Raw genomic sequence first — 25,825 nt, 5'->3', positions numbered from 1 at the left:
CTGTAAACGACTCCTGAACACTTTGGCTGCGGCTTTTCGGCTAGCGACATGACAACTTTTGATTTTTCCGACGTTGAGGCATTTTTGGATTGCCATCCGGAACTTTTTGAGGAATATCTCCTCAGGAAGGGAAAATGTGACACCCTGAGCAGATGGCTCAAAGAGCATCAGCCCTCCAAAACCTCTCCGGTGGAGGAGAAACGCGGGGTCGCGAGAGATCCCTTCTGGCCCACGAACCCCGACGGACTGAAGCGCAGATCGTCCCACATGGAGCTCCGCAGGAACTTCGCCCGCTCCAAAGCGATGACGGCGCACCGGACCTACGACGAGCACGTCAGTCTCACGGCTCACGAGTCCCAGTCGAGTATGCGACGGCGCGCGCTCCTGCGGAAAGCCAGCTCGTTGCCGCCGACCACGGCGCACATCTTGAGCGCGCTGCTCGAGTCCCGGGTGAACGTGCCTCAGTATGCCTCCAGCGCCATCGACTTCAAATACAGACTCAAAGAGTCCAACGAGAGGGAGTTCTTCCTCGAGCTGGTTAAGGACATTTCTAACGAACTTGACATGACGAACCTCAGCTACAAGATTCTTATCAATGTGTGCATCATGGTGAACGCAGACAGGTGTTCGCTTTTCCTAGTGGAGGGACCGTCTCATAAGAGGACACTGGTGTCCAAATTTTTTGATGTGCACTCGGGTACGACGGTGCGACCCTCTTCAAGCACTCTGGACTCAAACGAGGTGCAGGTCCCGTGGGGAAAAGGCATCATAGGTTATGTGGCAGAACACGGAGAAACCGTCAACATCCCGAACGCATACGAGGTAGACATGAAACTCTAGCAATCACACAGTCAGGTTACGAATTAATGGGGTGGTTTATGGTTTACAAAAGGCTGAAGGTTAATAGTTATTGGGGAGCCCGGGGTCACAATTTGTAATTTTTACAGTGAATATTTATCGGGTTTATTTTTGAGAATAATGTAGGCACATACAGTAGATCTTGGGTACATAAAAACTACACTGTAAAAAATTTCTTGTTGTTTTTACAAAAACTTTTTGGCAGCTGTGGTTGCCAGAATAATTTTGTAAAAATACAGAAAACTGTAAACACATTTACGTCAAAAACTGTTAATTTTACAATATAAAGCTGTAATTTACAAACAAGAAAATGTGAATATAAACCAGTAAATTCAACAACACACAAAATTAAATCTGTTTTGTACCTTGAAAATACTGACAACCACCATAATAATAAAGATGGTACTGTATAAGAGAAAGCCACATGAAGTATCAAAGCTCATCACAAGTAGCTTCACCACAAGCAGAAGTATATATTAACATATAGAAGGTGCACATTTATGGAAACACAAAACACCATCATGGTAACACACGTGATACTTAAATAATGCAAAAAACTTTCATTAAGCAACAGAAGATGTAACATAAAGCTCAAATGTACATAACTGATAACAAGAACTATTTAAAAACATGATTATTTAAACAAAATACTTTCAAACGTGGAGTGTCACGCAGGGAATTCTGGGAATATCAGTTTACAGTTTTAGACTGTAAATTATACATTGATTTGTTCTTTTTTTACTTCTAAAAGCTGTATAATTAACAGAATTTTACTGTAAATTTACATTAAATGCTTTGTTAGATCTTTTACAGTTTTTCCCTGTATATAGTACGGGAACTTACTGTTAACCTATTATCAGTTTTTTTCCGTAGCGTTTTTACAAAATTTTACAGTTAAAATTACACTTATTTTTTACAGTGTATCGAACATTTCCACCGTTACTGCACATGCAAGAAACAATTCATTTAACCTGCTAGGGGAACATGTTGTCACACTATATTGGGGTAAGATGTCACTATGGAACCTGCCATTAAAAATAGTCTATTATAGACTTTTTAGATACATTTAAGAAGTAAAATAATTATGTAATTACACGATTTTAAGAGTAGACACAAAATCTTAATGTTTTGGACAAGACATAACATTTAAAAGACACATAACTGCTGGCTCCAAGTTCAATTATTCAGGTAAAATCTATCTTCAATATACAGTTTACTCGTTCCTGTATGTCAGTGTGGGTTTTATTGTGTTCTCATGTTTACAGCTATAGCATAAACATGGCACAGTAATGTGGAGGATAGAATAGACATGGTGTGACAAGTGCCTTCAAAGATTTGTGATTTCTAAAGTTTCTGCAGCCAAGGCTTGGAATCGCTGTCTGATTATTCCGATTATGTCAAAAGGTTCAAGAACCTCATTCCTCATGTAAAGATATCTTGATTACGGCATTGACTGTGTCCCCATTTTCAAATACAAACTACCAGTCGTGTGTACACATCATTAGGGGAGAGCGAAAATACAATTTTTCAGAAAAACTTTATTTTAAAAGACAACGTTGTATACAGAGATATATTTCTGCTGTGGACAGAAACTCAGAAGTGTGGTCTAACAATACCAGGTGGTATTTTGTAGAAATGTAGAAAGACTTCAGTATAATTTCACTTTGAACATAAGTTGCACATTGTTACTTTAGACCCCATCGGTTGGGACGAAAGTAACACACAGGTGGGTCAAAAGTAACACAACAATATAAGCTAGATTTTTTGCTGTTAGTCTTATTTTTCTTAAGTATACCTGATTCTGACCTTGTTAATAAGTAACTGCAAACATATTTTGTCCTTTATCTTTGCCAAAAAAAAAATTTTAATTACATTTTCATATTTTCATTTTACATTTAAGTTTAAGTTTCATCAGATGTCTTAAAACCTGACTGTATTTTTTTATTGTAAATTTCAATGTATTTTTATATAATAATAAAAAAATTCTACAGAATGCACAATATAAAAATTTAATCACATTAGCATAATAGAAAAAAAAACTCTAAACATAATGTAACAGTAGGCCTATTTATGTTTCCATCCAGTTGTTTTTATGCATGAATTGAAAATGTGCATTAAAACATCTGGAAACACTGCAAATTCACAGGTGGAGGTGTAAAGGCTAAGATATGGCTAAAACCTAAATATGAATGTAATGTAGCAGCTGCCCAGAGAGAGATGTTCCTCTATGTCCAGAAACACCCTCTCAAAAACATCTGGATAAAACCAGACCTCTGTCTTTCTGACCCTCACTCAGACATATTCTTTTGGTATAATATGACATTAACATTTGTAAGAAATGATGCAAGACACAGAAATTCACAATATAGCTTGCACTGGAACAAAATAAATACTTTTTGTGACTGTAGCGGGACAAAAGTAACAACTGTTACTTTCGTCCCGACAGGAACTCCTGACATTTAAACTTGATTTAATTTAAATAAAAAAAAATTGAAAATGCAAACTTTAGGATGTGTTAAAGCACTAAATAACCTGAAGATTGATCATTACTGTGACACATGAAACAAGAAAAACAACACGGCTAATAAAAAAAATTATCGCTTCAACAATTTACTTTTTGTACTCGAAAACAGTTTTACGGACCTAACTTCCGGAAACGATGAGGAAATCACATGATATTTCTCAGCTCAGTCAAGGATTGCATGCTGAACGTGCTGTCATAGCTGGGAATGCAAATGCAGAAAGAGGCTCGGAGAAAATAGCTTTGTTGCTTTCGTCCCGTGTTACTTTCGCCCTGGTTCTCCCCTATCATGGCCACAGGCAAGCCTTCCCTAGTACACTGTGGTCAGAGCAGATCCATTAATGTAGTGCAATGAATTTGCCACTATCCCATTGCATTCAGTTGGAATTTTAGGCTTTTTACATTAAAGTTAGTGGCAATTAATGTTTATCCCCTACCCAAATAAGTCACTTAATATGCTACAACATTAATCTGAAATACAACAAATATATATATATATATATATATATATATATATATATATATATATATATATATATATATATATATATATATATATATATATAATTTAAGTAGTTTTTCCTCTTACCCATTTCTATAAAGTTAAAGTGAAGTTGGAAAAATTCAAATTTACAGTGTAATTAGATACTGGATAATATCTAATAACAACATACTTAATATAGGGTTGAAATGAGATTTGTTTTAGGGTTAATTGCATGTATTTATATGCAAAATGTACTGTTATTATAGTAAGTACAGGTAACATGTAACAAGAACACTGTAAAAGAGAGTGTTACTGCACTACTTGAGCTATAGATTTGAATAAGGTAAAGCAAATAAGTGGAGCTGGGAGGGATGTTACATTTTTCAGAAGTTGTCTTTAAAAAATAACATTAGAAAATCAATAATAAATCAAAACACCCATTATTTTCTGTTATAATACAGTGATTGATTTTTGCATTGAGCCACATTGTTGTGCCTCCTGTGTGTTGTGTAGGACCATCGGTTCAATGATGAAATTGATAAGCTGACGGGCTATAAGACTCAGTCCATTCTGTGCATGACCATCCGCAACAGTGTCGGTGAAGTCATCGGTGTAGTGCAGGCCATCAACAAGAACCCCAGCGGAACTCCATTCACCGAGGATGATGAGAAGGTACAGTAAGCTTTGCTCTCCTTTTCTTTTGGCTTCATGCTGATATTATATTCTAAAGTATCTGCTCCAGCTGCTGGATTTATAGCCTTTCACATTCTCTAGATGCCTATTACTATATTGCCCAAACTTTAAATGCTAATGAAACTCTAGAGTGTGAATGTAATTGCTGTGCTAAATCAAAAGATGAATTTATGAATTAGCACCTTGGCTAATATCCTGCCATGCAGGAGTACAATAGTTATAGATTTAGAAAATGAGTTATTCATATATGAAGCTTAATTCTTTATTCATAACCTTAGAAACAGGAGCATAACAGGTCATTTTGCACATTTATTGAGTGACTGCATATATAAAAACAAGATCTGATGACATGACGAAAAGGTGTGTAAAATATTGCAATAAAACAAAACATCTGGAATTAATCTGTCTATATGTTAACTGAAGTGACCATCACATATAACTTTTATGAAAGAGCCCTTCGTGAAGGGATTCGGTTGTTTACTTTCATTTGGCACACCCCTAATAATGGCGACCCTTCCTGAAGTGGCCTTCAAGGGCAAATTCACCTGCTGTGTTGCTTTCCTACCAGTAATTTCTCAAAATTGACGTCATCATTGGCTAAAACAGCACATGTGTATGCCATACCTCAGAATCAGCTCTTAAGTTTCAGTACAGCGGATCCAGTTCTGCAGTCTCGGGGCACGAGGCAGTCTGTACCAACACATCTCAACCCTTTCACTTTCATCGCTACTTCAAAACAGCTCTTTATAGATAGTAATTAATAGCAAAGAATTTCTCTTTAGAATTATTTATGCCAAGCAGCTCTGGAAGCAGAAACACAGGCTGTGATGTTATAAATGCCCTAGAAATAAACTGATGAACTGAAGTTATGCCTCCAGTTCTTCTGCCGTTGTTGTTTTTTCCCCCTCTCAATGTCTCACCGTCCTGCATCCATCAGACTGAAGCTTTGAAAGCATCACACTTCTCTCTACAGGTGCTGCAAATGTATCTACCGTTCTGCGGAATATCGATCTCCAATGCCAAACTCTTCTCCGAATCCCGCAAGGAGTACGAGAGGAGCAGGGTGAGTCAAGACCTGCAGAAATGTTGCTGAATAAAACTACATTTTCCAGACTGATTTAAAATCTGCCTCTGGACTTCTAGATGTCTCAGACAGTGTGTTGCTTGATTTTGTGAGCTTGTTTACAATCCTCAGGTCTCAAGGTTTCAAATATTTATTAATCCGCTTGAAGGCCTGTGTTATCTGAATACATTTCGAGCTGTTGCTGTTCCTGAAGGCCCTGCTGGAGGTGGTGAATGATCTGTTTGAGGAGCAGACGGACCTGGAGAAGATCGTGAGAAAGATCATGCAGCGTGCGCTGACATTGCTTCAGTGTGAGCGCTGCTCTGTGCTTCTGCTAGAAGACATCCATTCTCCAGTGAGATCGCTTTTTAGATTTCCGTTCCTTTTTTTCTGGCATGAATTTGGTCCATCCTTATTCTTCAGTGTTTTCTTATCTTTCTCTATGCATTCCACCTTCCACCATTCTTAACTAATTCAGCTTTTCGACAACAATCCAAAAGCTAGTGGAAAAATCCTATTGGGTAATGTTAACTTCTGGACTGGCCTACAAAATACGTCATCACGGTAGGGCTCTACATAGCTAGACTTTATAAAGGAACAGCAGTCTGTGCTTTTTCTTTGCAGGTGACTGTTGTATTCCGTGCAAAGTTGTCACTGACTATACTGTAAATATCATTCATCCAGTAGAGGGCACCATGCTTTAGCACTTGTTAGTCCAGTGTTATCATAGAAGTTGTTGCACACCTGATGAGCAGCAAGGAAAATAGTGTTATACAGGTGATGCTCAGTGTCTGCATGTTGAATATGACATAAAATTAATGCCTAAGCAATGTCCTGAAAATGAAATGTTGAGCAAATGTTTTAAACTACCCACATTTGCTTCAGATATTTAAAATCTAGTTGTTCTCTTGCTGTGTTTATAGGTAGTTAAGTTCTCCCAGACGTTTGAACTCATGTCTCCACTGTGCAACGTTGATCATGACATCAGGTGAGAACAGCAGCACTTTTAATACTATGACAAACTGCTAAATGTGTACTTTTAGCATATGCAATCTAAGAGGGATGTTCAATAATGAATACCAGGCTCAGTATGTGTGTTTGTGTGTATGTGGGTGCATTTGACAAAGTCAGCATGGAGAAGGTGTCTTGCTCGGACTGGCTGATCAATAACAGCATTGCTGAGTTGGTAGCATCAACCGGGCTGCCTGTTAACATCAGTGACGTCTGTCAGGATCCCCGCTTCGATGCTGAGGTGAGCAGAACACCACAATTAAGACCGGTTTCACATTGGTTTGATTGCTTGGTCCGATCGAAAGTGCAGTCTGTCACATTCTAGCAGCAGTAATCTAGTGTGCCAATGCTAAAAGAAGTACACTTGAGCATACTTAAAAAAGTATTAAATATGGAAAAAAACCTTTAAAATAATATACTTAAATTTAAATTTAAATTTATGCATTTAGCAGATGCTTTTGTCCAAAGCGACTTACAGTGCATTCAGGCTATCGATTTTTACATATCATGAAAAATAAAGGGATACTCCACCCCAAAATGAAACACTTACCCCCATATCATTCCAAATGCGTAAAAAATTTCATTAATCTTCGGAACACACTTTAAGATATTTGGATCGTACGCTCGGCGCCACAAGGATACGTTTTTCCGTATATTTACGCTTTGATTTGAAAGAAAACAGCGCAACCTTGTGGCGCGGCCAACACAGAAAAGCATAAACTGCCTGTGTTCAGCTCATAATCTCCAACTAATATTCATGCAATACAGCTTTTTATATACTTTGAATATTTAAAGTACACTGCAATAACACAGTTAATTTAATGTAGTGTACTTCTTTTTCTCAATGGTGTAATCACCTTTAATCATATGTAAGAACCCGTACGTACTCAAAAACACACATGTATCATGCAAGCATTGTGTTTCTTACTCAGGCGGACCAGGCTTCTGGTTTCCATATCAGATCAGTTTTATGTGTCCCTATCTGGAATCGGACACATCAGATTATAGGTGAGTTTCCCTACACAAATGCTTAATTGCTTATATACAATCCCACAAAAACAATTTAAATAACATCCTACTTTCATTAGGTGTTGCCCAGATTCTGAATCGCTTGGACAGGAAGACATTTAATGATGCAGATCAAAGATTATTTGAGGTGTGACTTTATTCAAACATTTGATGTTGGAATAAAAATGACCAATCAGTATTTTACAAGTGAATTAGAGGCTTACATATTTACTTACAGTACTCGTACTTTCATAAATCATACGCACGAGTAATTTTCATTTCCGATGTTCCTCACAGGCATTTGTTATTTTCTGTGGTCTGGGCATTAACAACACAATGATGTACAACCAAGTGAAAAAGACTTGGGCCAAGCAGTCTGTGGCTCTAGATGTGAGTAATATCTCTTACTGCTGTTTTCTTTTTATGTTTTAAACTGCTCATTAACATAACTGCTACATTTGCATGCATATAAATCTGTCAGACCAGTAGAAAGAATTTATTGTGCATGTGTGGTATGGTTATATTATGTGCATAGTTTATTGTTGTTTCTGTCTTTTCCCAGATGCTCTCCTATCACGCTACATGCTCCAAGGCAGAGGTTGATCGACTGAAGGTAAGATAAAATATGGAAATGAAGTCCATACAAACTAGATGCATCAGCACTGGAAATATACTACTGTTTTAAATTCATTATTTATATGTAAAACAATTTGTCACATGCGCTAACATTTTTGACCAGTTATATACTGTATTCTCTGTACCTTTCAGAGAATAATACAGACATTTATAATGTTATAAAGATTTCTATTTCAAATATTGTTCTTTTGAACTTTCTATTAATCAAACAATCTTGAAAAAATGTATCACGGTTTCCCCCAAAACATAAAGCCGCACAACTGTTTCAACATAGTAGTAAGAAATGTTTCTTGAGCAACAAATCTGCATATTGGAAAGATTTCTGAAAAATAATGAGACACTGAAGAATGAAGGAATATAAATAAATAATAAAATAATAATAATAATAATAATAATAAAGAAATAATAAAAATAAAAATAATAATAAAAAAATATTCACAATATAACTATTTTTACTGAATTATTTGTATGCTATTTTACTGTTTTCTTGTTTTTGTTTTTCAAATGCAGCTTTGGTGAGCATAAGAGACTTGAATTGCAGTGTATTTCTTAATAAAAAATGCATCAGAGGAACAACAAAAAATATTATTTCTTTATTTTTGAACAAAAAAAATTGCACAGCAATTAAGCTAACTACAAATATAGCAAAAGTGCAACTTTTTACTAAAAACTATTTGAGCAAAACTACTTACTCTTTTTATAATTTGTAATTTACAATTTGGCAATTTGTTAATTCAATAAGAATTCTTGATTTTTATTAATTTTTTTATAAATATTAGAAATGTTTAGGTAATTTGATGTAATGTAATAAAGCGCATATGAATTGAACATCAACTGCATTACAACTTACTGTATAGAGTAGTGTTGTAAAATGTGATACAACACACCCTTAAAGGGCTGGTATAAGATTCACAGATCAGTAGCATATAGAATGTTTAAACTTTTCCTCCGGAGAGACGTGACGAAAACTTCAAATTAAACTCATACATTAGAGCGATAGATGTGTAAAAAACATCTCAGTCCCCAGTGTTTCCTAGAAATGTATAGATGGTGGGTCTCATAATCTCAGACAGAGAGTTGGAGTATTAATAATTGAAAGGGCAGAGTGTAATATACTCTGTCTGTCTGAGCCCTCAGTGGATCAGGCTCCACACTGGTGTTTAAGTGCCCTGTTACTGGAGTTGCTGAGATTGTCCCCTCTCTTCTCTCAGGCTGCTAAGATTCCCCTAAGCAGTGAGCTCGGGATCGACGAGTTCCACTTTAATGACTTTTCTCTGGACAATGACGCCATGATCACTGCCTCCCTGCGGATGTTCTTGGAGCTTGGTGTCGTACAGAAATTCAAAATTGATTATGAGGTGAGGCAATCACCATGGGTGAAAAGACAACCCTACTGACTGGAAGAGTGAAATGCTGCTTGCTGCTTGCAGACTGGTTCCTGGAACACAGTTGGGAGGGTCTGGAGCTATGGTGTGAATACTATCGTGTGTGTTTTTTTCCCTTGCGCAGGTGCTGTGCCGCTGGCTGCTTACCGTGAGGAAGAACTACCGCACCGTTGCTTATCACAACTGGAGACATGCCTTCAACGTCTCACAGTGCATGTTTGTTATGATCACCGTAAGTCACAGATGATGATCGATTCACTTATGAATGAAAGTCATCATTTAATCGCTCTCATGTTTGGTCAAAACCTGTATGACTTTCTTCTTCTGTGCAGCATAATAGTACAACATAAGCTGTCCTTTTCCACACAGTGAATGACCGTTATTGCAGAACTTTGTGAAAACTGTACACTTTAAATAGTGTACTTCAAATCATATGATAGACAAGTGTAAAGTATATATTTTTAAAACTTGCTTCAATAGAGCTCAAACAGAGTACACTTTCATGTACTGCTTCTTAACACACTTAAAGGGTTAGTTCACCCGAGAATGAAAATCCGTCCATCTTCTACTCACCCTATAAGCATCCTATGTTTATGTGACTTTCATCTTTCAGAATAATCCAATCAGACAGTTCAGAAGACGTGAAATAAAGTGTGCGCATCTGTAATAAAACATCCCTCGCATGGCTCCGGGGGGGTGAATAAAGGGCCCCCTGTAGCAAATCCATGCGTTTTTGTAAGATAAATATCCAGATTTCAAACATCATACAAACTTTTCTCACTTCTTCTGACTGTTGGGAACCGGAAGACGTGCAGGAGGATGGCCAGAAGACCAGTCTCCTCTTTGCTTATTTAGAAATTTTTCTTTACAAATCCTCGTTTTGTGCTTATAATTCGTGATCATTTTGTTTTGTTCTATCTGCGCTCGTCACTAATCACGCAGTGCCGACGAACTACGACATCCACCTTTACGTCTTCTGGTTCCCTACAGTCTGCAGAAGTGAGAAAAAAACTGTTTATTACTTTTGAAATCTGGATATTTATCTTACAAAACCGGGGCCCCCGGAGCCGTGTGAGGGACTCCCCAACAAGGACCTCCCCAGAACAAATTAGCCTAGGCTGAGTTGTTAAGTCCAATGTAGTAAAAAGTAAACCGGCTGCTGTCTGGTTACTGGGTCAGGTACACTAGATCTAGGTCAAGTAACGCACAAAGACAAATTATCCAAAAGCTATCATCAGAAAACAGCACCTTTACATGGACGAGAACAGAACAGAGCTAAGGAAACACAGGCCTTAAATATACAGGGAGTGTAATCAGGGAGAACAGAAACAGGTGCAGGCTAATCAGAAACCATAGAAACGGGATCTGAAATAAAACAAAACAAAACAGGCTATAATCCTACCAGTGTATTCTTTCAAGTACGTTAATTGCATTACAAATTAAAAATAAAAGTAAATTTTAAGTATTTTATTTTTCACAAGGAAAGGGAGTATTTTTTTGTGAATAATGGCTTGAATTGTCGGTTCCACACACAAAGCTATTGTTTGACTATGTTTCACATAGTCAAACAATCACAAGTCAAATACATTACCTTTATAATGGTTTTAATGTGTTTTTTTGGGGGGGCCTTTTTTTGGGCTTCACAGCCCCTGTCCAAATCCACTTCTATACCTCCGGTATTCAACAGAGGAAAGAAAGTCATACAAGTTTGGAACAAGTGTTATTGGCAGTAAATAATAACAAAACTAAACAATTTTGAGGGAACAATGCCTGTAATGATATTCTCAGTTAATGCAACGTAAATCAATAATGATCTTTCAAGCCTTGATTTAATCACTGAATTGGAGGATTTGTAGTAGTAGGTTTCTCTGTTGTGGTCCAGACTGCTGGGTTCCAGGAGATACTGACAGACACAGAGACTCTCGCTCTTATGGTGGGGTGTTTCTGCCATGACCTGGACCATCGTGGCACAAATAACGCCTTTCAGGCAAAGTGAGTGAAAAGTCAGTCAATGTAAACTAGGCTTAGCATGTTTAGCCAACATCAAATGATGACCCAAAACAGTACCAAAACTTGAATCTAAAAGGAAAGTTATTCATGGTGTTCATAAATAAGGCATATCATCTAACCTATTAATGTTGGCATCTGTCTAATACAGGGGTTAGCAACCCATGTGTGCCAACTTTGGCACATAGAGAGATAATCACAGGTACATGAGCAATAGGGAAAACTACATTCTGATGTACATTTTGAGGTAATCATTTCTCATAGTCGCACAGCCTGTTAGGAGCAATAAATACTATTAAAGTGTGCAAACTAACCTGCACTAGTCTACAGATGTGCATACCTCCAGTGAACCAGGCGCAACCGCAGTGTATACGAGCCCTTCAAATCAATGTTGCTTCTTGCATTCACATAGGTTCAGTCATGCTATGCAATTGAGTGCATGATAGCTTACAGTTCATTGTGCATTTGTTGCTCATAGAAATAAATAAATTACCACTACAATTTGTTAAGGTCGGTATACACAGTTCTTAACATTCCATATTTAGCTCCTCCGGTCTTAAACGGGAGGCAGGACTAACAATAACGCTAAAGACCATACAGGGCACAGCACTTTCCCGCTGACTTCTGTTACACTCTCCCACTGAACCTCACTCCCATCCGGGTCACGGCACCAATGTAACTCTCCCAGTACTAACCGCCCGCCTCATTCTTGTTCCTAGTGGGATTTAAACCTGGACCGCCGGCATCAGAGACGGGCACGCTATTGAGAACGCTAAAGAACGCAGACTCTAATGTCTGTCGCTAGTGTGTCTCTTGAGATCAGGGGAGTGAGGTTTACCCACACAGCATTTACCAGCTGACCTCTATTAAACACACACACGAATCACAATGACGGTGTTGTGTGAACAACAACATTCATACATAAAGTGGGTTTCAGTAGGAACACACTGTAAATCTGTTATTCAAAGTCTAATTTAAACATTAAAATAAATTTGGAATAGTTTAAAAAAAACAATTTGTGAAAATATGCATCAGAAATATTTAAGATTCTGCATTTGTATGATAATCAAATTCAGATTTTTAGCCGAACATGGGGGGGTGAGGGGCTCATTGGCACAAAGGTTAACCAGGAAAATAAAAAATTACACGTCATGCCCAAAAGGTTGCCAAACCCTGGTCTAATATGACTTACTTCTACTTACTGACCGATTTGTGGTAATACTGTGAAGTCTTAAACGACAACAATAAAAGATACTGGAAGTGTTTTCTCCTCATTTTTAAAGGATAAAGTCATTTTTTATCTTGCTATTCTAATTATGCAAGTTTACATGACTAGTTTAGCATTTTATTATTTGCATTTAACATTATATTCTTATATCTTAAATCAGTTGTTTGTTTGTTTGTTTTTCAGTAAAAATATTGAAATATTCTAAAAACAATAAATAATTTACCACCATTTTAAAGTTTGGGGTTGGTAAGATTTTTTTTTTATGTTTAAAAAAAAAACACTTTTTATTCTCAGTGCCCCGAGGCTGCACATATTTGATTACAAATAAAGCAACAATAGTAATATTTTGAAATATTATTGCAATTCAAAATAACTGTCTCCTGTTTTAATTTATTTGAAAATGTACTTTATACCTGTGATGTAAAGCTGAATTTTCAGCATCATTACTCCAGCCTTCAGTGTCACACAATCCTTCAGAAACCATTTTAATATGATGATTTGGTGCTTAAGAAATATTTATTTTTATTATCAACGTTAAAGACAAGTGTGCCCTACAGCAATATACTGTCTAATGTGTTTATAGTTCTGTACCTGATCTCTGTTGTGCTCCTCAAGGTCTGGGTCAGCACTAGCGCTGCTGTACGGAACATCTGCTACACTAGAACATCATCATTTCAACCATGCTGTCATGATCCTGCAGAGTGAGGTGAGCAAATAGCATGAACTAGCACGTCTGTCAGGTCAGTTCTCAGCACTGAGCAATACAGAAGTACAAGTCTGATATTTCAGTTTTGATACATAAAAAGCTAAAATTCCAAATCATTTATAAACGTGTAATTAATTGAAGTTTGGGGATTTCTAAAAATAAAAACAGACATTTGAAAAATTGGTAATGAGAATCTCACTAAAAGAGACACTGTCAAGCAATGGAGTCCGTCTCACACATCTCTTGTAATGGATTTGCAGAAATGACCCATTTTACCCCTGCCCACATTTGCATGTCTCAGTGGATGGAAAGATTGCAAGTGGATGTCAGCATTCGAATAAATGGCTGATTTAGCTCTGAGCTGCTTAATCATGACCAAGCTCTGTATCGATTTCATATAGACATCCATTGAGCTTTTTTAACCAACACCAATTAACTGTGCTAAGATTCCACTCTTGGGTCAGCTGCACTGAAGCAAGGAGAGAAAGAAATTGCTTTTTAATCCCAGAGACCGAACGTGCACAGAGAACTTCAGAGAAACAATCTTTATGAATGATACTCAGGAGTATGAAGTGATTATGGTTTCATGATTGGCTTTATAGAAACAGAAAAGACAGGGCTTTGTACTGTTGGACTAATAGAACTTGGAATGAGGGGTGTGATTTCCCCAAACTTCACTTAAAGGGGGGTGGGTGAAATGCTCGTTTTCACTCAATATCCTGTTAATCTTGAGTACCTATAGAGTAGTACTGCATTCTTCATAACTCCAAAAAGTCTTTAGTTTTATTATATTCATAAGAGAAAGATAGTCTGTACCAATTTTTCCCGGAAAAACACGAGCGCCTAGAGGCGTGACGTGTGGGCGGAGCTAAAGAATCACGAGCGCCAGTAGGATTTTGTGTTGAGCGCATCTGGAAGATGTGACACAGATCCAGAGGCTGAAATTTAACAAGAGCAGCATCAGCAAAGGCTTCTCTATGTGGTATGTACTGAAACTGTATATATTTGCTTAGCGGTTTTGGAAAATGACTAAGTTCCACTTTGTTTTTCACTTTTTTTTTTTTAAGCTGTACATGTGGAAAGTGCAGTTTGATAACAACATCGCATGTTGTTTACTTGATGTGCTTACGCGCCGATAGCTAAGTTAACAACACAGAGATATTTGAAGCAGTTTTACTCACCGCATGCGGTTCCAACACACGATCGTGACCCTTTTTCGTTGGGACTGCATTATCCTTAAGAAATAAACAATGTGCAAATCCATCGTCAAACTGGGCCTTGTTTGTAAAACAAGCATCTTCGAAATGCAGGGAACAAACACAAACACTTGCACAACTCCGTTGATGCTCTGTAAAAATAAACTCCATCCACTGGTCCCTTAATGCTGTTTCTCTTTTGGTAATCTGTGCAGGGTTGTCTTGCCCTGGCAACCAAAAACACACTCCTTTTGTGACATTTCGCGACGCTCTCGCTCTGATCAGTGGATGTCTCGTCTCTGCTCTGCTATACGGGAGCGTGCACTCTTCCGGCAGACGCGCCCTTAGCACCCATATAAGGAAATTCCGCTCCATTTAACGTCACACAGAGCCATACTCGAAAAAAACTTTCCGAAACTTGTGACAAACCGGAAGGAGTATTTTTGGAACAGAAATACTCCTTCAAACGTACAACTTAATTTTTGAAACTTTGTCCATGTTTAGCATGGGAATCCAACTCTTTAACAGTGTAAAAAACTCAGTATGCATGAAATAGCATTTCACCCCCCCTTTAATGTAGACCTTAAGAGAGTGGGGTAAGCTGTGCCACATTTTACTTAACCCTATAATGTCTACTCTCTCATGCTGTATTTGACACACAAATATCCTAGCCTGTAAATTATAAACATGGGTTTTTAAGTGCCTTTTGATGTTTGATTGACAGTTTATGTATTTGTTAGCATGTAAAAGGCATTTAAGTATAATTATAAAAAAAAAATTTTTAAGCTTTTTATAAATTAAACATAAGAATAAATGTTTTATGTAAGTAGAACGGTATACTGTCATAAAGATCTCGTTGATTTACATAACAAGCCATCATAATTTAATCTAACTTTTTGGCCATAGAAATATCAGCAACTGCACCTAATTGCATATTTTGCTTAGTTTGGGCCTTTTTTGTTGATGTTGTTTGTTTAGTTTTTTTCCTCATATTCTCCTGTATCATACTAAACTACCCATAAAAGCCTGATGTATCAAATATGATGACAAAAAAAACTTTTGTACTATTATTCCATACAGAATGTCAGGCTTTATAGGTTTAAGCTGTCCTCTAGGAAAGAGTAAAATTAGATAAAGCTAAAATTAATAAATCTAATAATGTTTTATTGTAAGTGTCTGTTATCAACTAAAATTAAGCCCAGGGCCACAGAAATATGTCTTCTTCCCCGCTGAGAGTTTACAAAGATAAGTTGACTCACATTAGAGGTAAGCTGTGCCATTGTACATGATCAAAGACACATGTGGACATAAAAGCACTGATCATAAAGGACAAACCAAATCGTTTTACTCCTAAATAAAAGGGAATATGAAAAGTTATTCCCTTTTCACATTGTCATGATTAATCGAGTGACCCAGTTTTCCAATTTAGACATCTTGCTCCAGTCTCCCCTTACCACTGGAAAGCTTTAATCTGCAATATTTGTCATCTTTTTCTCTTTTTTTCTTCTTTTTTTTTTAGGGTCACAACATTTTTGCTAATCTGTCCTCTAAAGAGTACAGCAACATGATGCAGCTACTGAAACAGGCCATTCTGTCCACAGATCTCACACTGTATTTCAAGTACGTACTAGAATCGGATAGCACATGTGTTTCAATAGTCACAATAAGGGCTTTAAAGCGTTCTAAATATTCTGCAAGATGCATGTAATTTACGTTTAGGCCACAGAGAGGCGCCCTTTGAATAGAGGCAGAAGCGGTGATATTACGCCGCTTTTCTACAGATCATGAAAGCTTGGTGAAGATCTGAAAGATGCCTTAAGGAACATTAAATCAAATGAACATGAACACAGAAACCTTAAACTTGCAATTAAGTAAAATTCATTTTTTGGATCTTTTTTTTTTTCTTCATTATCTTCATTATCCATTGGATATAAAAAAAGAAGAAGAACCCAGTTCTTTGAGTGTGTTCTGTCAGAGCAGTTCAGCTGGAGTAATGAAGAACATAGAGACATGTTCAGGTGGGTGTCTACAACTTTTAAAATACATAACACAAACGCCAGGAGCTGTTGTAAATGTTCTCAATATTTAAACATACTAGGTCTATGCTGATGACTGCGTGTGACTTGGGTGCAGTGACCCGACCGTGGGAAATCTCAAAACAGGTTAGACAGACGATGCAAAAAAAAAAAAAAAAAAAAAAAACATTTTTAAAACAGTTTAACTAAATTAGGCTAAATTATAGTACTGTATATTCTCTGAAACCACTGCAGCATATTGGATCATATCATAGTGGACATTTAAATAATGTCATATCTCTATGTTTCTAATTGCAGGTGGCTGAATTAGTGACCAGTGAATTCTTTGAACAAGGTGACAGGGAGAGATCAGAGCTGAAATTGACACCGGCTGTATGTATTCTCCCACATACTGTTTTACGTTAAATTTGCTGAAATGTCAATCAACTCAATTAAAGTAAAAAAAACAAATCATTTTGCTTATTCAGGCAATTTTTGATCGCAATCGTAAAGATGAGCTTCCTGTGCTTCAGTTGGAATGGATTGATGGAATTTGTAAGCCATTATATGAGGTAAAAGAGTTAAGTGGAAAAAGCTAATGAATTAACTCCAGCTAATTAACTTTTATACAGTGACGGTAATGTATTTTATAGGCTCTTGTGAAGTTGAATAGGAAGCTTCAGCCAATGGTAGATGGAATTGATGCCAACCGTAAGAAGTGGGAGGAGCTTTGTCTGTCCTATCAGCAAAGACGCAGAGCCTCTGAGTGTATCTCCAGTCTGGAGGCAGGAGAGACAGAATCGTCTCAGAGTTCAGACTCCACCCATGAGCCAGAATCAAGTCAGAGTGAGGCGACCAATCAGAGTGAAGACTCCACCCACTGTGTGGAGCCAAATCAAGCCACGGTAGCCAATTACAAATAAGAAGCGTGATGTGACGGTTAAAGGACAGCCCATTGAGTCAGGGGTTCCCAAACTATTCTGTCTGCCGAACCTCTTATATGCTGAGATTTTACGTTAATATTTAAATAATTTACCAACAGATTTGCATATTCACAGTTATCTGATGTTGGTTAATGGTCAAATGGCTTTAACAAAACAGATCAACTATTTTTTCTTTTTTTCTTTTTTAGTTTGATTGTGTTTATTTTAAAATAAGTTATATACTTCATATAATTTTTTTTATATAGTTTTGGACATTTGGACATGGATTTTAAGAGTGATATGACATTTAATTTCATAAGAAAACATTTTATATTGCAGCTGCTGAAACGTACTAAGACCTTGTACAGGGTCTTTATTACTATTATTATAATTTTTTAAATTTTTTTCACACATTATAAAAATTTCATTTTACACATCTTAATTAAATCGCAGCCTTGAATGTGATAATCACACTAAGCCATATCATGATTTCTGTTTAATTTTGATGATGTACTGTACACAACCCAATTTATTTATTTTAGTTTTAGATTTAATTTCATAATTTCCCTTTTTATGTGGGCTGCTTGTGAGATTGACAGTATTTCTACTGAAATTACTTCAGGCATTTACAGGACTCATATTTTTGAGTTTTTATCTCAGAAAAAAAAATATAATAATATGTATGTATATATATATATATATATATATATATTAGGGATGCACGATATTGGATTTTGGCCGATATTCGATATGCCGATATTTTCTAAATAATTTTGGCCGATGCCGATACCGATATCGATATATATACAAATATATACTGATATATTTAAACTTTAATTTTACTGAAGAGAAATCCATGTATCTCTTCTGTACTGATTCTACCATCAATTTATTATTTTACAAATGTAGACAGACATTCACATCTGAAAAACAGGTCAATTATTTCACTTGGAGAATATCGGTTTGGCTCATCGGCAGAAATATTCATATCGGCCGATACCGATAATTGTCATTTTAAGCTTTTATCGGCCGATACCGATGTTGTGCCGATATTATCTTGCATCCCTAATATATATATATATATATATATATGTATATATATGTATATATATTTATATATATATGTATATATATATATATATATATATATATATATATATGTATATATATATATATATATATATATATATATATATATATATATACATATATATATATATATATACATATATATATATATATATATATATATGTATATATATATATATATATATATATACATATATATATATATATATACATATATGTATATGTATATATATATATATATGTATATATATATATATATATATATATATATATATATATATATATATATATATATATATATATATATATATATATATATATATATATATATATATATGTATATATATATATATATATATATATATATATATATATATAGGCATATGTGACAAAACTGTGAATACGTGCAGGAAATTCAGGTGCACAAAGCAGAATAAGCAGTAAAGTGTTTCAAATGCTCAGATGGTGTTCAGTGCTGCTATAAAGCCTGGCATTACATAAATATAAAACAGAGTTGCTGATAGGATTCCTATGCTTGAGAACGGAGTATTGATTTGATGAATGTATAAATTAATATCACTGTGATCTTTTGCTGTTGTTTCATTTGGCCTTGCATGGAAGCAACACTGAACATTGTGCATCCACATTGTTTAATGTTTGTGTATGCATCCTTAGTCTCATGTACCTGTCAGTCTTTTCCTTGTAAAGTATATATTCTCTGCAAAAATACAGTAAATGTAGATTTATTGCACAAGTTTGCACAAACAGAAGATTATCCAGAATGAATGTGAAGTCATCTGTCTTAAACCAGCTATTAGGGATACGTCCTTGTTAGCTGATTCCAAGATGAACCAAAGTCTGTTGTAACAATTCTGAATTTGTTGCATGCAAAACTGAATCCTATTGTTGGCATGTGAGTTTAAGTGTTTAATTTTGTTACATGTTACAATTTAGAATGTGAAATGTATTGTATGTTTAGAATGCTTTACAAATGCCATGAAATGCATGCTGCAGAGCTTTGTCAGCAGCTTTCTGCTTTAAATGGGAGTTATACAGGCGGGTTGCGTTGCAGTCGTGATACTTTTTTTTATGTGCGCACAGATAGATTATGCTCTTTCAGTTCAATCTGTCTGCCTTATTCAAATGAAATGTAATTATTTTTGCATTTATTACGAATTGACATTTTAAAAAAAAAGAAAAGACAAGGAAACCATTTATATTATACACTTTAAAAGAAGGCCTGAAATAGCTTTGTATTTTATTAGCTAACATTAAAATGTTCATACTTGTTTCTGACCTACAGGATTTAAAATAAATAAATATGACTTTTCCTTTCACAATTTGGACTTTTTTATACATCAGAAAAATCACGAAAATCAAAACCGCAAGATATACAATCATATATACACAAAAAATATATATATTCTGAGGAAAAAACTCAGAATTGTGAGATATAAACTACCAATTGTGAGGAAAAAAGTCGTAATTGTATGATTAAAAGAGTAGCAACTTTTTTTTTTTATGCCGTGGCAAAAACTAAAAATAAAAAACTGAATTGCGAGATGTAATTGTGAAATAAAAACCCAGACTTGTGAGAAGTCAGAATTCTGCGTTTATATACACTATATAACAATTCTGAATTTACATCTCATAATTCTGCTTTTGGTTTACACCACAGAATACAAAGTAAACTGTGACTTTTTATTTTTCTCAGAACTGTGAGGAAAAAGTCAGAATTGAGCAGTATAAATTTCCAGTTGCCTTTTTTCTTATTTATTTATTTGGTGGTGACAAAACAGGCTTCCATATATATCATACTTAGTGCCTCAATGTGTCTCTTTTAGAGAGATTCTCATCTTGTATTTCAGTGGATCATCCATCAAATGCCAGATGAATGACTATGACATACTGTGCAGTTTATAAGCGGTACACAGGGTCTTTTCTTGCCTGACTGATTGCTGGTCATTTCCCTCGGGCTGTTTTGTAAATAAAGAACACTGTGATGCAATCGAGTGTGACGATCTGTGATTGGCTGCACACAGATAGTTTTGAAACACTGCTTAAATAATTGAACTTCTCATTTAAATGTCTCACAAGTCAAATACTGTGCTCACATAATCATTCAGAAACATACCATATAGTATGCAAATGACTGATATTAGTTCAGAGCTCATTTCCCAGCCTATCCTCTCATGCATATGAGTTTTGCATAATAGATATGTTGTTATTAGTAACACGCCAAGCACACAAACAGCATATATATAAGACAGCATATGCATAAATATTTGGCCTGGGTGAAAGTGTGATGAAAGCGAGTGTTTGAAGCTGTAGCTGCAGAGAGAGAGAGAAGCTTTTTGCCGGACAAGCCAACTGATACAAAAGCAATGTGGCCAGCTGCATCCAGCTCTGCTCTCTGTAATCTATTATTTAACAGGAACTCAGCTTCCTTCCTGAGGCTTTAAAACCAAGAGAGAACAGGAATGAGGGTGAATAACTTCATTTCTGTGCGTTTCAGCTCACAATCTCTGTATGTACTGTGACTTACGAACATATTCACAACCAGTTCTCTCTTTTACCAAATAACCATTCCTATATCATAAGAAAAAAAAAAACAAGGTTCAATATGACATACATTTTACAAAAATGTTCTGTACTAGAAAGATTCTTTAATATTGTATTTCTGTGCGTTTTTCATTTTGACAATTCACAATTCCAACTCAGTTAAATAAGAATTTTTATATTTTACAATAGCATATTGGAATATCGTCATATTTATATGTAAATGCAGTATATATAAATTAAAAATTTTTAAAAGGGTTTTCAATAAATTTTTAAGATACCATGTATTCAAAAAAAAATCATTAACTTATTTACATTAACTGCAAATACAAAACAGAATATCCTAAACCAGATAAAGATAAATTAGGTGGCCACTTGAATTTAACATACTGTATAGCAACTAACAGTAGCAATGCTCTCTTTAAAAAGTGACGCTGCTTTATTGCAATAGTAATAATGTATTAATACTGCAGTAATACACTCAAGAGAATGCAGTCTTGATGAGTAATTGCATGGGCCTTCATCACAGATGAGAATTATAATGTTATAAGGCTGTTTACATTATAATAACAATTACATTCACCAGAAATTTAGAAAAGCTCCAATTTAATTTGGTAATGGATCAATTTAAAGAAATGAAACCCTCTAAACTAAAGGCAGTACAAAATAGGCTATAGCATGAATGTATGCATATCCGCTTAGAAACTTGACAATGAAAAGGTAGAAATGTTCATTTCTATGTTTAGATTTCTGCCATAATAGCTTTGGGGTTTGCTAGACACATAATACAGAATAGCATTAGCATTAATTATTCATTTTATTTGCTGCAGTGCAACAGTTAATAGGAAGGTTGGCATTCACAAATAAATCTTGATGACAAGCATATGCAGTCTGCTCATGTCTTTAGAATTCTTAATATAACAATGTAATGAAAACAGGTCACGAGTCTGGATTAAAACAAAACAAAACAAGACAGCAGTTAATGCATACTAAATGTATAAATCAAAACAATATTTGAGAAAACTGCAGTGGTTTAATGTTTTAGTGGTTTACCCTTTTATATGTATAAAATACAATTTTTAAGGATGCATCCAAATCGGTTTCATTGTTTGTCAGCCAGTATTGTATTAAAAGTCAAAGGGCTTAAGGACTAAAATCTAAGGTGAAAGGTCAAATCTGATGACATAACTTTGGATCTACAGTTGTAAATTTGTATTCCCAAATCCCAACTGTTTTTAGTTCAACATTTTGCCACAAGTGATTCAAAATGCAACATTAAAGCAACCCCTCTGAGCATACGGGCCTGTAAAAGTCATTTTTATGTGCATCTTCAAACCCCTGTGGTCTGAAAAAATACAATGCACCAAATAAAAACCAGCTCTATGTTTCACAGTCCAAGCTGAGATTTATAACCGCACATATGAAAGTCAAAAAGCAAAGAATTCCCAGTAATGTTCAGCTAGTGTTTTCCAGAGGACGCTACGGCTTCAGCTTGAGTGCTGACAGAGTGTGTCCAACCCTGTGTGCTCCTGAGAGAACTCTATATAAATTGGCCCAAACTGCCAGAGTCAGGTTTGAGTTCAATGATTATTTATATTGAAACAATACAGTCAGATTCTTCTACTGTAGCTTATACAAGTATGTAGCTCGTATACTCTTCCCTTAAGGATGAAAACGTGCTTTAAACCCAGCCTTTGTGTTCTTGGCCAAAAGCACTGTAGAACTTTTTATGAAGATGATCCAGTCCACAGATCAGTTATGCCTATCTCCTATCGCCGTCCTCCAGCTTGTACTGTCTGCATGCCTCCCACTATCAAACAGACCTGGCTTTGACTTGTTGGTGAAAAATTCATGAGTAATTTGGCCCGGGGGTCAAAATTGGGCACAACACCTCAGCAGAACTCCGTTTTGTTTTGCCAATAATGAACAGCATCAGCCAGATTCACTATTGATTGGTTTGTAAAACATTCTTTAGTGGCTACACAAGAAAAGCTTGCGGTGCCATGCCAAAAAAAAAAAGCAGTTTTAAGGTGCAGTGACCAAAAATAAGGTTCATAAAATTATAATTTACAACATAGTACTCTTATCATGCTTGCAGATAGTTCAAAACACCATTTCGATCTGCAACGATAAATCAATTTCATTTGCTGTACAGTAGTGTCCTCCAGTGGTAAAAATGGAAAATTGACAACATAACTTCTGATTTATGTTTTCATTTCTATTCCTCCTGTATGGATGTCCTTGAAGATAAGGAGAAGGAGTGAGATGATTCAGGAAGAGACAGACAAATGAAGCAAACCCCTTTTCTAATGAAAGAACTCATTCCTTTTTAACATTTGTTACGTATTAGATAAGAGCGGTGCAAGAGTTACGCTGGGTTTCAAAATGATCTACTCACGGGATCTTGGAGTTTTCTCTTTCAGGATAATTTAGCGCTGCAGGGCCGTGTCCCCATGACAGCTGACCCCCGCCTCTCTGTCCTGACAGGCTAGTTTGGGATTCTTTCAATAAAAGCCCTTTGATTGCGCACTGGGGCACCTCAGGGTTCCCTGAATGGCTGTCCGAGCCGTCAGAGTGATAGACGGGTGGGTATTTTACCTCAGAAAGTAACAAGCGAGGCGTTAACTCTACAAGTGTAAGACCTCTGCCATTCAAATGGTAACCTCTCCCAGGCAGATATATACACTGCTGAAAACCAGACGGCTGAACAAAAGTAGATTGAGATATACCCATCTATAGCTTCTCTGCAAAACTCCACATAAATGAAAGATTCTTTTATAAGGCATACTCAAAATATTGAAATCCAGGTTGGGTGATCTGGTTAAGCTGATGTATGAGTGGTAAGGAAAGATAATGCATTAGCAGTTAGACAGAAACCATGTTGTTTTGCATGAGAAAAAAAAAACTCATTTTGAGAAAACAGCCCTTAAAGGCACATATCGTAATTGAAATCTACAGATGCAAATAGCTAAAAGTTGAATAAATAAACACATGATGTGAAAAGCCCTAAGTTCTAAATATCAAAAACGATATTTTTGCACGCAGTGTCTTTAAGAATAAACAAAGCCATTCGGAGGAAAAAAGACAAAGGGAAAGTAAAGGGCATAAAAGCCAAAGAGTCTCACAGTCTGCAGATGTCTAGTGGGTCATATTAGAAGCTCAGCTATATGAACAGTGATTGCTCAGATATAGACCCAGGGTCCGGTGATGGTCTGTTTCCTGTCTTCTGTGGAAGATAGTCTTTCTTCTGTTTATGAATATTTTAACAGGGTCAGAAAGATCAAGGGCACTTAATGACCCTAATGCATTTTACTTATTGATCTACATACTGCACAGACAAACATAAGCTAAGCGCTATATTCGTCACATAATAAGAGATTTGTTAAGAGAGAACATTCCCGATAGCTTTCCACTGTGGAATCTATGAAGAAAATTGAGCATACATATATGTCAGTGAACGCATCAGTGGCCAGCTTTATTTCTGTACTGTTCCCACATTAATGCTTTCAGCGGAGGTGAAAAGCACCATTTGGATTTGGGTGAACTCACCACAAAAGAGCGAGCTGTGTGTTTGATTTCCGCCAGCAGCTGCTGCACTGTTTTCAACGCGAGGCATGTCTGTTTTGTGTTTCACACAGAGTCGCAGTTCAAGGTAACATGAAGCGGCCCTCGGCTCCCAGCAGCCTCATTAGTTCTCTAATGCTGTAATCTGTGTGGTTTGTGAGACTGGCCACTCAATAAGGTGGATTTATCTGGGTCTAACATATGGCTTTCCCTGTGCTAACATTTGGACAGAGAAGAGACAAAATGTTTTAGTAGTGCATGTGCTGGATCAAAGAGCAACGCACAATGAAGAAAAATACAGAGCTTACTAAGCATGCATGAAAAGACAGCATTTCTCTTCCATGCTGCAATGTACTGTAGTAGTGCTGCCAAATAACTTTGTATAGAGAACATTAGAAGACCATCTGCATGAAAAGAATAGCTGAAAACAAAAATTCAAATAAAAAAATTATAATAATAATGTAATGAAATTATATATATATGAATACATAATTAAAGGAGTATTCTGGATTCAGTAGGCCCAGGACTTAAGCTCAATTTAAAAAGCATTTGTTGCATTATACTGATTACCACAAAAAAGACAATTTTATAAACATTATAAACCAGTTTTAAAAGTGTGGTCACAAGACAAAAACAATATGTGTGTGAATGTGATCATAGTGTTAAAAAACCCCAGCCTTAGACTTTTTGTGTACAGTAACACATTTAACCCTAAAATCCTACACAAATTATTTTATGGAATTATATATGCTTCACATTTCTCATTCATTTCTTGTGTAAGGGCTGCATAATGTATTAGGACTTGTTTTCATAGACTATATAATTATATCATCTGAGCATTTTGTTTTACTGCACTGATCACTGTTTTCTCTAGAGCAG

General features: G+C 35.9%; 1 protein-coding gene across 1 annotated transcript; it reads left to right on the top strand.

Moving 5' to 3' along the window:
• Window positions 1-18,027, top strand: LOC128030232 (dual 3',5'-cyclic-AMP and -GMP phosphodiesterase 11A-like). The gene is made up of 20 exons (XM_052617698.1): window positions 1-822; window positions 4,377-4,535; window positions 5,530-5,619; window positions 5,834-5,974; window positions 6,543-6,607; window positions 6,751-6,871; window positions 7,563-7,638; window positions 7,719-7,786; window positions 7,936-8,028; window positions 8,201-8,251; window positions 9,486-9,632; window positions 9,784-9,891; window positions 11,542-11,651; window positions 13,510-13,600; window positions 16,316-16,416; window positions 16,737-16,814; window positions 16,895-16,958; window positions 17,130-17,204; window positions 17,300-17,383; window positions 17,465-18,027. Exons 1-20 carry the CDS (start codon window positions 49-51, stop codon window positions 17,732-17,734), a joined length of 2,766 nt encoding a protein of 921 aa, XP_052473658.1. The 5' UTR covers window positions 1-48; the 3' UTR covers window positions 17,735-18,027.
• The last annotated feature ends 7,798 nt before the right edge of the window (window positions 18,028-25,825 follow it).

The sequence above is a fragment of the Carassius gibelio genome, chromosome A16 (assembly GCF_023724105.1).
Source record: "Carassius gibelio isolate Cgi1373 ecotype wild population from Czech Republic chromosome A16, carGib1.2-hapl.c, whole genome shotgun sequence".
Lineage (NCBI taxonomy): Eukaryota > Metazoa > Chordata > Actinopteri > Cypriniformes > Cyprinidae > Carassius > Carassius gibelio.
This window is presented reverse-complemented; position numbering and strand designations above follow the sequence as displayed.